This window comes from Panulirus ornatus, chromosome 23, assembly GCF_036320965.1.
Source record: "Panulirus ornatus isolate Po-2019 chromosome 23, ASM3632096v1, whole genome shotgun sequence".
NCBI classification, from domain to species: Eukaryota; Metazoa; Arthropoda; class Malacostraca; order Decapoda; family Palinuridae; genus Panulirus; species Panulirus ornatus.
Genome location: NC_092246.1, coordinates 18,603,130 through 18,617,439, shown reverse-complemented (window position 1 = coordinate 18,617,439; position 14,310 = coordinate 18,603,130). Strand labels below are relative to the sequence as shown.

Sequence of the window (14,310 nt, the reverse complement as noted above, 5' to 3'; positions counted from 1 at the left end):
ATGCCTCTGGCGGAGACAGAACCATCACCACATGATAGATAGTAATCTACTCAAGGATAATCAGTAAAGAATTTGAAATCCCGTAGGCAACAGGCTACGCACAGGTTCTCGGATTTCGGGGTGAGGTGCATTTCAAGGCCACATAGCAGGTGCATCTTAGTCGAAGAAAGGTATAAAATCTGTAGAATGAGGAGATCAGTGGGGGGAAAAAAGTAGGAAAAAGAGTGGTAGACAGACCATGAGCCAAATAACATCAAAGTTGAGGTCACTCATAGTCCTTGAGCCGTGCCATAACTGTGTCGATGTTGGAATAAACACAGCAACGCCTACCTGATACGGTCCTTCATGCTGATTGGACGATGGCGTCTCTTATCGTTCTCCAAATGTACACTGACATCATACAACCTGCTACAGTTCTTGGTATGTGTCAGCAGACCACAGTCCTTCCCCTCATTACCCCCCAGCTGCGTCGATAAGTTAAAGTGGCTGTGTATCTTGACTGACCATTGTATGTGCGCTTTGAATAAAGGATGCGATCACGTCCACCAAAACATTCGTTCAAAAACAGAATTGCATTGAGAGATTCATCACTTATAAGAGGACAAGGTCTTAACCGTGTCTCAAATTTCCTCGTGGTTATCAGAGCACACACACGCATATATACTGAAAAAGGATCGCAATTTTGCGCGTGATGAAGTATATTTCTGAGTCCTCGTGGACTCATAATAACACACACACACACACACACACACACTATATATATATATATATATATATATATATATATATATATATATATATATATATATATATATATATATAATTTTTTTTCTTTTTTTCAAACTATTCGCCATTTCCCGCATCAGCAAGGTAGCGTTAAGAACAGAGGACTGGGCCTCTGAGGGAACATCCTCACCTGGCCCCCTTCTCTGTTCCTTCTTTTGGAAAATAAAAAAAAAAAAAAAACAAGAGGGGAGGATTTCCAGCCCCCCCCGCTCCCTCCCCTTTTAGTCGCCTTCTACGACACGCAGGGAATACGTGGGAAGTATTCTTTCTCCCCAATCCCCAGGGATAAAATATATATATATATATATATATATATATATATATATATATATATATATATATATATATATATATATATATATATATATATTCCTAAGAGTCCACGGGGAAAATGAAACACGCTATCGTGTTTCATTTTCTCTGTGGGCTCAGGAATATACTTGATCACGCGCAAAATTGTGATCCCTCCCAGTATATATATTGTTTAATTTGTTTATGGATGGGGTTGTTAGGGAGGTGAATGCAAGAGTTTTGGAAAGAGGGGCAAGTATGAAGTCTGTTGGGGATGAGAGAGCTTGGGAAGTGAGTCAGTTGTTGTTCGCTGATGATACAGCGCTGGTGGCTGATTCATGTGAGAAACTGCAGAAGCTGGTGACTGAGTTTGGTAAAGTGTGTGAAAGAAGAAAGTTAAGAGTGAATGTGAATAAGAGCAAGGTTATTAGGTACAGTAGGGTTGAGGGTCAAGTCAATTGGGAGGCGAGTTTGAATGGAGAGAAACTGGAGGAAGTGAAGTGTTTTAGATATCTGGGAGTGGATCTGGCAGCGGATGGAACCATGGAAGCGGAAGTGGATCATAGGGTGGGGGAGGGGGCGAAAATTCTGGGAGCCTTGAAGAATGTGTGGAAGTCGAGAACATTATCTCGGAAAGCAAAAATGGGTATGTTTGAGGGAATAGTGGTTCCAACAATGTTAGTATGGTTGCGAGGCGTGGGCTATGGATAGAGTTGTGCGCAGGAGGATGGATGTGCTGGAAATGAGATGTTTGAGGACAATGTGTGGTGTGAGGTGGTTTGATCGAGTAAGTAACGTAAGGGTAAGAGAGATGTGTGGAAATAAAAAGAGCGTGGTTGAGAGAGCAGAAGAGGGTGTTTTGAAATGGTTCGGGCACATGGAGAGAATGAGTGAGGAAAGATTGACCAAGAGATATATGTGTCGGAGGTGGAGGGAACGAGGAGAAGAGGGAGACCAAATTGGAGGTGGAAAGATGGAGTAAAAAAGATTTTGTGTGATCGGGGCCTGAACATGCAGGAGGGTGAAAGGAGGGCAAGGAATAGAGTGAATTGGAGCGATGTGGTATACCGGGGTTGACGTGCTGTCAGTGGAGTGAATCAAGGCATGTGAAGCGACTGGGGTAAACCATGGAAAGCTGTGTAGGTATGTATATTTGCGTGTGTGGACGTATGTATATACATGTGTATGGGGGGGGGGTTGGGCCATTTCTTTCGTCTGTTTCCTTGCGCTACCTCGCAAACGCGGGAGACAGCGACAAAGTATAATAAAATAAATAAATAAATAATATATATATATATATATATATATATATATATATATATATATATATATATATATATATATATATATATATATATATATATATATAACGACGTTAAGGATAAAGAATTGAATACTATCCTGTGGGATTCTATGCTTAATTATGTCGACTCCAGCAGTACCAGTTGAGCCAGACTCGCCCACAGTTGGGGGCATGTTGAAGCTCGCGCGAGTGAGGCAACACCAGCACGATGACGACGGGCATCGTCTTGCCCCAACTCCACTCCCTGGCCCTCCCTCCAAGGCCGGGGTGAATGTTATTAATCACGATGGCTATTTCTTTCGTTAAGAAAATAAATTAGATATATATATATGGGCGAAATTTGCATGTACCCATAACTGAAAAGGGTGGTTTATCGTCACTACGAGTGTTTGAAAGTTAACTTACAAAAAACAGTAATTGAACACTCGGGGTGATATATACACCACTACCATGTCCGGCCACTTTACATGGACGTGTTCAGAACATTCTTCATTTTTCTAATCATGACATTCTACTCTATTTTAGCAGCAATTCATTTCTTCTGCCATATAGCACAGTATTTTCTATACTCAAAAAAGAATTCCAATGAGATGTAAAGGAATGAGGAATAATCTTTAATGTTGTATACGAAATATACAAAAACATTAACAGGAAAAATTTAAAGGTTAATTCCTGACTTGTGTACTCCTGCTGGCGAAATATAAACTCGAGGAGACTCTGAAGGAAATGCTTTTTGCCTCTTGATGTTATTTTCTCCATTCATTTAATCTTTATGTTCGAATGATACAAATTATCTTAAACGTGATAATTTATCTGTAGAAACTTGCATATTTTCGAGGCAATGATAAAGTGATGCGATGTATCAGTTTATATATATATATATATATATATATATATATATATATATATATATATATATATATATATATATATATATATATATATATATATATATATATATATATAGAAGACAAAGTCTGAACGTGACTGATGGCATGTGTGTTCTTGTTACTGGCTACATTTTTCAATTTTAAAAAGACGCGCTTATCTGGACGACTCTGTACATCATTTGATTTAAGAGGTAAACAGTGTGTTAAGGTGTCTATGGAGTTTTCAGAATTTGACCTTGTTGGGGACAGATCCCCCTCATGTGGTAACTACATTCCGATCTCTTTACAGACATCTGACCTTGCCCATCACATCCGCAAAGCTCGGATTCACTCGGATTCCATCGTCTAGATGAACGATGGCTTTTTGTATAATACAACAGTATAGGGAATTAACTACACCTTGGCCTCACAGTCAAATCTTTTTCTTGCTATGCTATGGTTTCATTCAGCTTATGAATCGATCAACTGACCGAATACAGACAGCTCTATACAATCCGAATCATACCAGATGGAGACTTGTCTTTGGCTGGGCAGTAATTTGTGAATGTCTTCGCGCCTAACGCAAGCACATTTACAATTCACTTTTTAACGCTACAACCGTCCTTCCTATTTCAGTTGACATAGAGTGCTTTTACCTGTAATTTCTCTATGGATAAGACCCTCTTCATCTTATGAAGACTTGATATTGTGGAGGTTGGAGGTTCTACACTGAAATCCCTCCTCTTTGTCAACTCTGCAAAGTGTAAGGATTCAATTGGTATTAAATTCATCAGAATCTCTCAGCTAGAACATGTGTGCTCTTCCAGTGAGTGAATATCAACAGATATTGTGCCAATTATCAATATGATTTTCATTTTCATTTTTCACCAAGTTGCCATTCGTGTGAAAGTTATAGTTTACCATAAAATTTCATTTTCTTCTATGGTTTCTATAATAGAAAATGTAAAATTTTTACATGGTAACTAATATATTGTAATGGTATGGGGTGTAAGTGTCTCTTTCAATCTCGGGAAAGCATTAATGGAAACTTGCATTTACTTGGAATGGTTAGATCTTACCTTATCAGTGTGGGGATGGCTGCGTTAGTCTGTAATGATTGGGAAAGCAGTGAGTACCATTCTTTTCTCGTGGTGTCGGACGTGCAATCATACATTCCACAAAGCCCTTGCTACCGAGCTCGATGCACCAGCGATCATATTAGATATTCATTGCATATCTTATTCTACATGGAATCAAAATGTACTAGAGACATCATGGTATCTGGCTACTTGATGGGTTTTCTCCTCTAGTTAAAGTTTCTTAAGTCTTCAGCCTTGCAGAAGTACTTGTTTATTAGACGGCACCGTCCCCTTTTTACCTTTAACGATCATATTAGTATAACTTGATGACTGTTGATATGGATCACATCGCCGGTGGAAAGTGACAAATGTGATCAAAAGCGAAGAAAGGAGAGGAGAGGAGCAAAGCTTTGTTGAGGAGATAATCGTGAGAGATGAAGTTTGCTACGCCCAGGAAAGAGAACTGTTCTACGTTTCATTGGAATCTCTTCTGATTAGGAATATTCCAATAAAGTGCATCTCCGTGTAGGAATATTCCAGCTAGGGTAATACTTATCATAAACGACAGATTTCTATACACCAGCGCGTTCTCAGAGAATTTCGAATCGGATCTGCGAGTAGTGGGGGAACTCCTAGACGGTACTAATTTTGATAAGGCGCAGAACAGAAGGCCAGGACTATTTCTGTGGGTCAGGGTACAGGGTGTAGCAAGGATGAGGGTCAGGAGTAGGTACAGGGTGTAGCAGGATGAGGGTCAGGGGAAAGGTTCAGTGTGTGGCAGAGGATGTAGGTGATGAGGCCCAATGGACTGTGGATCATGGAACACATACAGTCCCACACAGGTCACAGTTGATCAACAACATTATGTCAAAGACGTGATTCAACGTGGCAGGTACCACTGGGTAAGATAGGATCATACGAATAATGAGAATTTGAAGGTAAATACAAGAAAATAGCTATAACCCGCTGACCTGATAAACATGGGGCATCCATTGCGGTGGCTGGCTTGGCGTCGAAGGACACGGTTAGTGAAAATCAAGCAACTGGAGACAGTCACTCATCTACTATCAACGTAGAGGAATCCATTTCTTTGGTGCTGTGTAACACTATCAGGCAGCTTATTCCACTTCTCCATCACCCCCTTTTTTTATCGCAGCTTCAAAATATTCTTTCTCATTTAAGGACTCCCTCCCCTCACAAGACTTCGAAGAGTGTGTTTCGATCTATGTTCTTAAGATTTTGAATCTCATCAACTTCTGTTCAGTCCTAGACAGCCAGCCATCACGTCTGTGGGGAGGAGTGTTGTCCCTTACTTCAGTCCTTCTTCCTGTTGTTCGCTTGTTTTAGTTTTAGCTACCCACTTCCTGGTCTCTCTCTCTCTCTCTCTCTCTCTCTCTCTCTCTCTCTCTCTCTCTCTCTCTCTCTCTCTCTCTCCTGGTCTTTCGTTTTCTCTTTTTAATGATGTTGAGATCATGACTGTACCACACACTCACGAGGACGTGTTACAGGCGAGTTAACACAGAGAGCGAGAATGTTTATAGATGTTTTGCAGTGCGAGTTCTGTGCAGTCCTAACACTGTTATCTGAGCCGTGGCTGTGCCATGCATAGATGGTTTCAGATCATCATCAATGATAGCCCATCTACGTCTAGAAACGCTTTTCCAAATGTTGTGGAATCGTATACTTTTTGTTCCTAAATCCTAAATGCTTTTATGTACATTCCTCCACGCAGAATTTCGTCTGCCACCCCTCGAACTAGATCAAAAAAACGCGGCGAGATGTTTCTGATTACTTCTCTCAACATTCCTGGGTATCATTCCACTTTTACTCGTATTATATGAGCGGATTTTGAGGGTGACAGAAAGTACTCCTCATCCTCGATACTTTATTCAGATTGTAAACAAACGGACCAAGAGCCTCGCCTTGTGGTACACCACAATCTAGACTTATTAAACACTGTTTGTTTTTCTGTTAAACGGAACCATTTGCTTTCTGGGTAGGAGAGGTGAGAGCAGGTGAGAGAGTGACTATAATGGACGGTGGCGGAATGCATCTGGGAGGATATGGAAGTCTGGAAGATGATGGGGATTGAAGTAGGGAGCAGCGATGGGCGTGGAGCGACTAAAGGGGCGTTGGGAGTCGGTGGGCACCCCGTGCAGGTGTGGCCTTAGGCTCACGGAGCATCCCCGGCCAGGACTGCCAACCCTTCCGCTACCACACCCCCCCAATCCTCTCTCTCTCTCTCTCTCTCTCTCTCTCTCTCTCTCTCTCCTCACCCAGGTGACCACAAGATACCTCACCTCACCAGAGCCACGGACTTAACTAATTTATTCCTTGCATTGTAACCTAACTTTCATTGAACTCGACTATTGCGAGAGGAGGACAACAATGATCATTCTATATAAAATGTATGATGATATCTGAGACATTCGGATGGTGAGAAATATTGTAAAAATCGAAGGAGGGACAGCTGGCATCTGCTCTTACGTGCATCTTGGAGAATTTAATTAGCAAGTGTTTCTTAATTTCCCCAGATACAACTTCTGTCGTCTCCCCTTCTTCGCAGGAGGAGAAGAAATATAAAATGAGGACATGTCTCATAAAGAACTAGTCTGGATAAAGAGTTTCGCTGGATAGTTTGTCTGGATCTTTCGCAAAAGGGATGTCCAGGTTCCGTGTTGCTCTTACTAGTCCAGAATTCCTTCTGTATGGGATAAGTTGGGATCAAGATCCTCTTGTTTTTTTTCTTATTGCATTTGATAATCCTCTCTGGCCACGACACATGACGTTGATAGACTTCAGTCCTTCTTGAATGAACAGATCGGTTAAAACTAAGTGGCAACTGGCTTCACGCATACCTTCCGTCATTCATTCACTGGATAATTCACTTATTTCCATGCCGCCGAAGGCGGTAACGTACATCAGAGCAATGTTTATACGTGCCTTTTGCCTTCGTGAGGTTAGGGAGAAGAGAGGGTGGGGGAGAATGCAGACCAGCATAAGTTGGCACCCCACCATTACCGGTGAGGAAGAGGAGGTGGTGGGGGGGGGGGACAACGGGCTCCACTCGGTACAGTTGGCTCACCTGGCGATTAGAATTCCGAGGCAGGTGTGGCGGCTGTGTCGGAGTGAGTGAGTGTGTGTGTGTGTGTGTGTCCCCGTCAGTGAAACTTGGCGGTGTGGCCATGACGGAGGTGGTGCGGTAGTGTCTGGCGCACCTCCCAGGGGATTTACCTACTCGCGTCTCCTCTTGTGCGTGTGTGTGTGTGTGAGTGTGTGTGGTGTAGTGTGTGCGTGTGTCCATGTCTCTCGTGCTGGCGTGGCAAAGCCTCCACGATGAATATACTCAAGCGAGGGATGGTCTTCATTACGTTTTTCGGCTGCTGCTTCGGCATATCTCTGATGGCGGCAGCCATGAGCACCAAGTTCTGGCTTGAGGCTGAGGCCGTCCAGAAGAGACTCAACCCAGACAAGACGCTGGAGGTGCGTCCCAACTCCACGGGTCACGTCAACTTCGGCCTCTTCAAGGGAAGGAAGGCCCTCAACGTGGGCTTCGGCATGAGGCTCCATCCATTCGACGGTGAGTATCGGAGTGTTGGTGACTACAACGCCAGGAGTGACCGTATCAAGGAGAGCCCCGCGATCGCTGGCTTCGCACCGGGGCATCACACCTCTGTGTGTGCCCCTTGCCTGTCGCTCCTGCTGGGGCAGGAGGTCTTCGCATGATACACTAAGGGGCTCTGGGATGCTATCCAGCAATGTGTGGGTATAGCATCACGAAATGGGGATAAACATCACAGCTCTCTGTGTGCCTTGCCTGTCGCTCCTGCTGGGGCAGGAGGTCTTCGCATGATACACTAAGGGGCTCTGGGATGCTTTCCAGCAATTTGTGGGTAAAGCATCACGAAATGGGGATAAGCATCATAGCTCTGTGTGCCTTGCCTGTCGCTCCTGCTGGGGCAGGAGGTCTTCGCATGACACACTAAGGGGCTCTGGGATGCTTTCCAGCAATGTGTGGGTAATAGCATCACGAAATGGGGATATGAACGTTTCCAAAACAAGTGTACGGTCGTTTTCACGAACGTCCCATGGATAGAGGGGTAGGTCAAGCTACCCTTGCCTCACGTAATGTGTGTTCCCTATTCCTTGTTCCCTTGTACACTGGACCCAGTTATTGATCAGGGGGTTATACAAGCCTCTGTTTCCACGTATATTGATTTCCTCCTGCTTGGCTGTAGTGTTCCTCTGCTGTGTTGTGGCCCTACAACACTTTACTCCAGGTTTGCCATCAGCCGGATCGAAGTCACACAATTAATGACATTAGATCACATTAAAGACCCTTATGTGTTATCTAATTAATCTACATTTCTATCACCAACAAAGATGCACATATTTGATTACATTTGAAACACGTTTTCGTGCATGATGTTTTTCTATTTTTTTCTACCAAGGCAAGTGCTGTGACATATATCGTGTATTGTATCTATCTCCAGGAAGAAAAAAAAATTCTTACCTTTAAAAATAACGGGAAAAATGACCTACGAGGATATTTCCGTTTACCTGTTGTGCCGTTCTTGAACATAACTGTTGTTTACCCTGTTGGCCACACTGACCTGGGGACACAGACACACCTGTGAATAATGAAAGAATTAGTTTTACGTAAGTGAATGACATTATCAAAAGTGACCAGGTAACAGGAGCAAGGGTTTCCAGGGAAAGGTTTAAGGGAATAATTTTGATGGGGGAGATTATGTGAAATTGTTACACGAGAATTTGACGAAAACATTTGAAAACTGAGTTGAATGAAGCCAACCAGTGGCATATATATATATATATATATATATATATATATATATATATATATATATATATATATATATATATATATATATATATATATAAATCCCCCTCTTAAAGGGCAGGGCTCTTACAGCTTCGAGGCTGCATATATATATATATATATATATATATATATATATATATATATATATATATATATATATATATATATATATATATATATATATATATATATGTATATATATATATATATATATATATATATATATATATATATATATATATATATATATATATATATATATATATATATATATATATATACACACAAGGTTAACAGACGGGGCGACAATAATGTAAAACTCTCTCCCCGGAACTCACAAATAGCAATCACACACACACACACACACACACACACACACACAAAGACAGTTCATCTGTAGGGGAAATACCATGAATGTGTGCACACAGAAAGCCTGGCTGAATCACTTGTCGTCTCAGAGAAGCCTTCCTAACTCAGTTCCTCGTTTGAGTTGAAGGCACAGTCTTTAACAGGTACAACGGGAGATATTACTGTTTTTCTCCCTCCGTTATAACGGCAGATGTTGCAGTTGTTCTTCTGTTGATGGGGTTGAGTCTACTTTTGTGTCTTATGACTACTGGTCATTTTTGTACTTAAAACTACAAAAAGGTATTTAATAATTAGGGGACAAATTAAGAGCATATGGGGAGGAAAGGATATACCCTGTCGAAAATCATGTGGTACATGGCCACTACAGGGGAGAGAGAGTGAGAGAGAGAGAGAGAGAGAGAGAGAGAGAGAGAGAGAGAGAGAGAGAGAGAGAGAGAGAGAGAGAGAGAGAGAGAGAGAGAAGGATACACAGACTGTATCATACATCTGGATCGCCAGATAAAGCCTGTGATATACGCCAAGAGGTTTGTGAAGAAAAATAAACACATCGGGAAAGCCCTTGAAACCGTTTATTTAGAGAGGGGGGGATGGGCTCTTAAACCTTTTCCACATCTGGGGAAAGCCTTTGAAACCATTTATTTAGAGAGGCGTTGAGTTCTTAACCCTTTTCCGCGTCTTTAAGGAGGTAGGAGGGGTGTGGTTGCATGAGTTCTGGCGATGTGGTTGGTGTGGCAAAGGAACGTTAGTACCATGTATAAACTTCATTCAGAGTGTAAAAAGATATTGTTTTTTTAATACGTAATTCAAACAGATGAATGCAAATTACGACGTTCCTGCTTTCACACACACGCACACACACACACACACACACACACACACACACACACACACACACACACACACACATACACACACACACATACACACACACCTTTGCAGCGATACACCTTAGAGAACCTCACCATCACGTATCAGTATCATCAGACTAGTATTGTGTGTGGGGATTTGAATGACACTGTCAACACGGGTCTCCTTGATCACAAGGTGTACACAATCATCTATTCATTATGATTATTACACCCTCTTGCATGTTCAGGCGTCGATCCCTCACATTATCAATATCATTATTATCATTATTAGGTGGGTTGTAGTCTGACTAGCAGAGTGGACAGTGGGACAGTGATGGTGGCAGAGCGAGTAGTGATGGTGGCAGAGTGGGGCAGTGATGGTGGCAGAGTGAGTAGGGATTGTGGCAGAGTGCAATAGTGATGGTAGCAGAGTAAGTTGTGATGATGGCAGAGTGAGAATGATGGTGGCAGAGTGGGGCAGTAATGGCAGCAGAGTGAGTGGTGATGATGGCAGAGAGAGTAGTGATGGTGGCAGAGTGGGGCAGTGATAGTAGCAGAGTGGGGCAGTGATAGTGGTAGAGTGGGGCAGTGATGGTGATAGAGTGTGGCAGTGATGGTGGTAGAGTGAGGCAGTGATGGTGGTAGAGTGGGGCAGTGATGGTGATAGAGTGTGGCAGTGATGGTGGTAGAGTGAGGCAGTGATGGTGGCAGAGTGGGGCAGTGATGGTGACAGAGTGTGGCAGTGATGGTGGTAGAGTGTGGCAGTGATGGTGGTAGAGTGAGGCAGTGATGGTGGTAGAGTGAGGCAGTGATGGTGGTAGAGTGGGGCAGTGATAGTGGTAGAGTGGGGCAGTGATGGTGGCAGAGTGTGGCAGTGATGGTGGTAGAGTGAGGCAGTGATGGTGGTAGAATGGGGCAGTGATGGTGGTAGAGTGTGGCAGTGATAGTGGTAGAGTGGGGCAGTGATGGTGGCAGAGTGGGGCAGTGATGGTGGTAGAGTGAGGCAGTGATGGTGGTAGAGTGAGGCAGTGATGGTGGTAGAGTGGGGCAGTGATGGTGGTAGAGTGGGGCAGTGATGAGGGCAAAGTGAACGAGTGAACCTAAGATGTAATCATTACTTTCTTTCCTCTGCGCTGGGAAAGTCTGTGTTCAGACCCCGACCTTTCGTAGCGAGTACCAGTCACAGAACTCAAAGAGTTGATGGAGGATACATGTAAACTACCGTACTGTATGTAACCTTTAGTTTCAGCTCAACCAATCTGACTGAAATTCTTGAGCTGTGATGTGATAATGATCAGTCTGGGCTACAAAAACATCAGACGAGAGTGATATAAAAAAAAAAGAGAACGACACAAAAACTGACTCAAACATCAGGCCCGCAAGTGCAGACTTCCACTCTCAATAAAAGTGCATCTTAACTCTATCATTTCATTGATGGAAATAACACGAAACTAGAAGCTGTTCTGGTATACCAGATTCTTAAGACTATACTGCATGTAGTGTGCAAGCCATGTACGACGAGATACGGTATATATATATATATATATATATATATATATATATATATATATATATATATATATATATATATATTTCACGGTAAAAGTTAAGCTAAAGAGGGTCTGTCCCTGGAGTGTTATCTCGCACACACACAGACACACTCACACACACACACACACACACACACACACACACACATACACACACACACACACACACACACACACACACACACACACACACACATACACATACTACGAACCATCAGCTTGAAAAGCAAACATAGCTGCGTCAGCCGTAAATATATATATATATATATATATATATATATATATATATATATATATATATATATATATATATATATATATATATATATATATATATATATATATATATATATATATATTATATTTCATTTATCTTGCTTTGTCGCTGTCTCCCGCCTTTGCGAGGTAGCGCAAGGAAACAGACAAAAGAAATGGCCCAACCCACCCCCATACACATGTATATACATACACGTCCACACACGCAAAGATACCTACCTATACATCTCAATGTACACATATATATACACACCAGACACATACATATATACCCATGCACACAATTCACACTGTCTGCCTTTATTCATTTCCATCGCCACCTCGCCACACATGGAATACCATCCCCCTCCCCCCTCATGTGTGCGAGGTAGCGCTAGGAAAAGACAACAAAGGCCCCATTCGTTCACACTCAGTCTCTAGCTGTCATGCAATAATGCCCGAAACCACAGCTCCCTATCCACATCCAGGCCCCACACAACTTTCCATGGTTTACCCCAGACGCTTCACATGCCCTGATTCAATCCACTGACAGCACGTCAACCCCGGTATACCACATCGATCCAATTCACTCTATTCCTTGCCCGCCTTTCACCCTCCTGCATGTTCAGGCCCCGATCACTCAAAATCTTTTTCACTCCATCTTTCCACCTAAAATTTGGTCTCCCACTTCTCCTCGTTCCCTCCACCTCCGACACATATATCCTTTTGGTCAATCTTTCATCACTCATTCTCTCCATGTGCCCAAACATTTCAAAACACCCTCTTCTGCTCTCTCAACCACGCTTTTTTTATTTCCACACATCTCTCTTACCCTTACATTACTTACTCGATCAAACCACCTCAAACCACACATTCTCCTCAAACATCTCATTTCCAGCACATCCACCCTCCTGCGCACAACTCTATCCATAGCCCACGCCTCGCAACCATACAACATTGTTGGAACCACTATTCCTTCAAACATACTCATTTTTGCTTTCCGAGATAATGTTCTCGACTTCCACACATTCTTCAAGACTCCCAGAATTTTTCGCCCCCTCCCCCACCCTATGATTCACTTCCGCTTACATGGTTCCATCCGCTGCCAGATCCACTCCCAGATATCTAAAACACTTTACTTCCTCCAGTTTTTCTCCATTCAAACTTACCTCCCAATTGACTTGACCCTCAACCCTACTGTACCTAATAACCTTGCTCTTATTCACATTTACCATTAACTTTCTTCTTTCACACACTTAACCAAACTCAGTCACCAGCTTCTGCAGTTTCTCACATGAATCAGCCACCAGCGCTGTATCATCAGCGAACAACAACTGACTCACTTCCAAGCGCTCTCATCCACAACAGACTTCATACTTGCCCCTCTTTCCAAAACTCTTGCATTCACCTCCCTAACAACCCCATCCATAAACAAATTAAACAACCATGGAGACATCACACACCCCTGCCGCAAACCTACATTCACTGAGAACCAATCACTTTCCTCTCTTCCTACACGTACACATGCCTTACATCCTCGATAAAAACTTTTCACTGCTTCTAACAACTTTCCTCCCACACCATATATTCTTAATACCTTCCACAGAGCATCTCTATCAACTCTATCATATGCCTTCTCCAGATCCATAAATGCTACATACAAATCCATTTGCTTTTCTAAGTATTTCTCACATGGGGTTGTTAGGGAGGTAAATGCAAGAGTTTTGGAAAGAGGGGCAAGTATGAAGTCTGTTGGGGATGAGAGAGCTTGGGAAGTGAGTCAGTTGTTGTTCGCTGATGATACAGCGCTGGTGGCTGATTCATGTGAGAAACTGCAGAAGCTGGTGACTGAGTTTGGTAAAGTGTGTGGAAGAAGAAAGTTAAGAGTAAATGTGAATAAGAGCAAGGTTATTAGGTACAGTAGGGGTGAGGGTCAAGTCAATTGGGAGGTGAGTTTGAATGGAGAAAAACTGGAGGAAGTGAAGTGTTTTAGATATCTGGGAGTGGATCTGTCAGCGGATGGAACCATGGAAGCGGAAGTGGATCATAGGGTGGGGGAGGGGGCGAAAATTTTGGGAGCCTTGAAAAATGTGTGGAAGTCGAGAACATTATCTCGG

General features: G+C 42.7%; 1 protein-coding gene across 1 annotated transcript in view; it reads left to right on the top strand.

The window, feature by feature from the left end:
* The first annotated feature begins 7,471 nt into the window (after positions 1 to 7,471).
* Positions 7,472 to 14,310, top strand: part of LOC139756854 (clarin-2) — an 89,018-nt gene continuing 82,179 nt past the window's right edge. Inside the window, exon 1 of the mRNA XM_071676684.1 lies at positions 7,472 to 7,908. Coding sequence (XP_071532785.1) covers positions 7,665 to 7,908 — 244 coding nt within the window. The 5' untranslated portion in view covers positions 7,472 to 7,664. The remainder of the gene's footprint in view (positions 7,909 to 14,310) is intronic.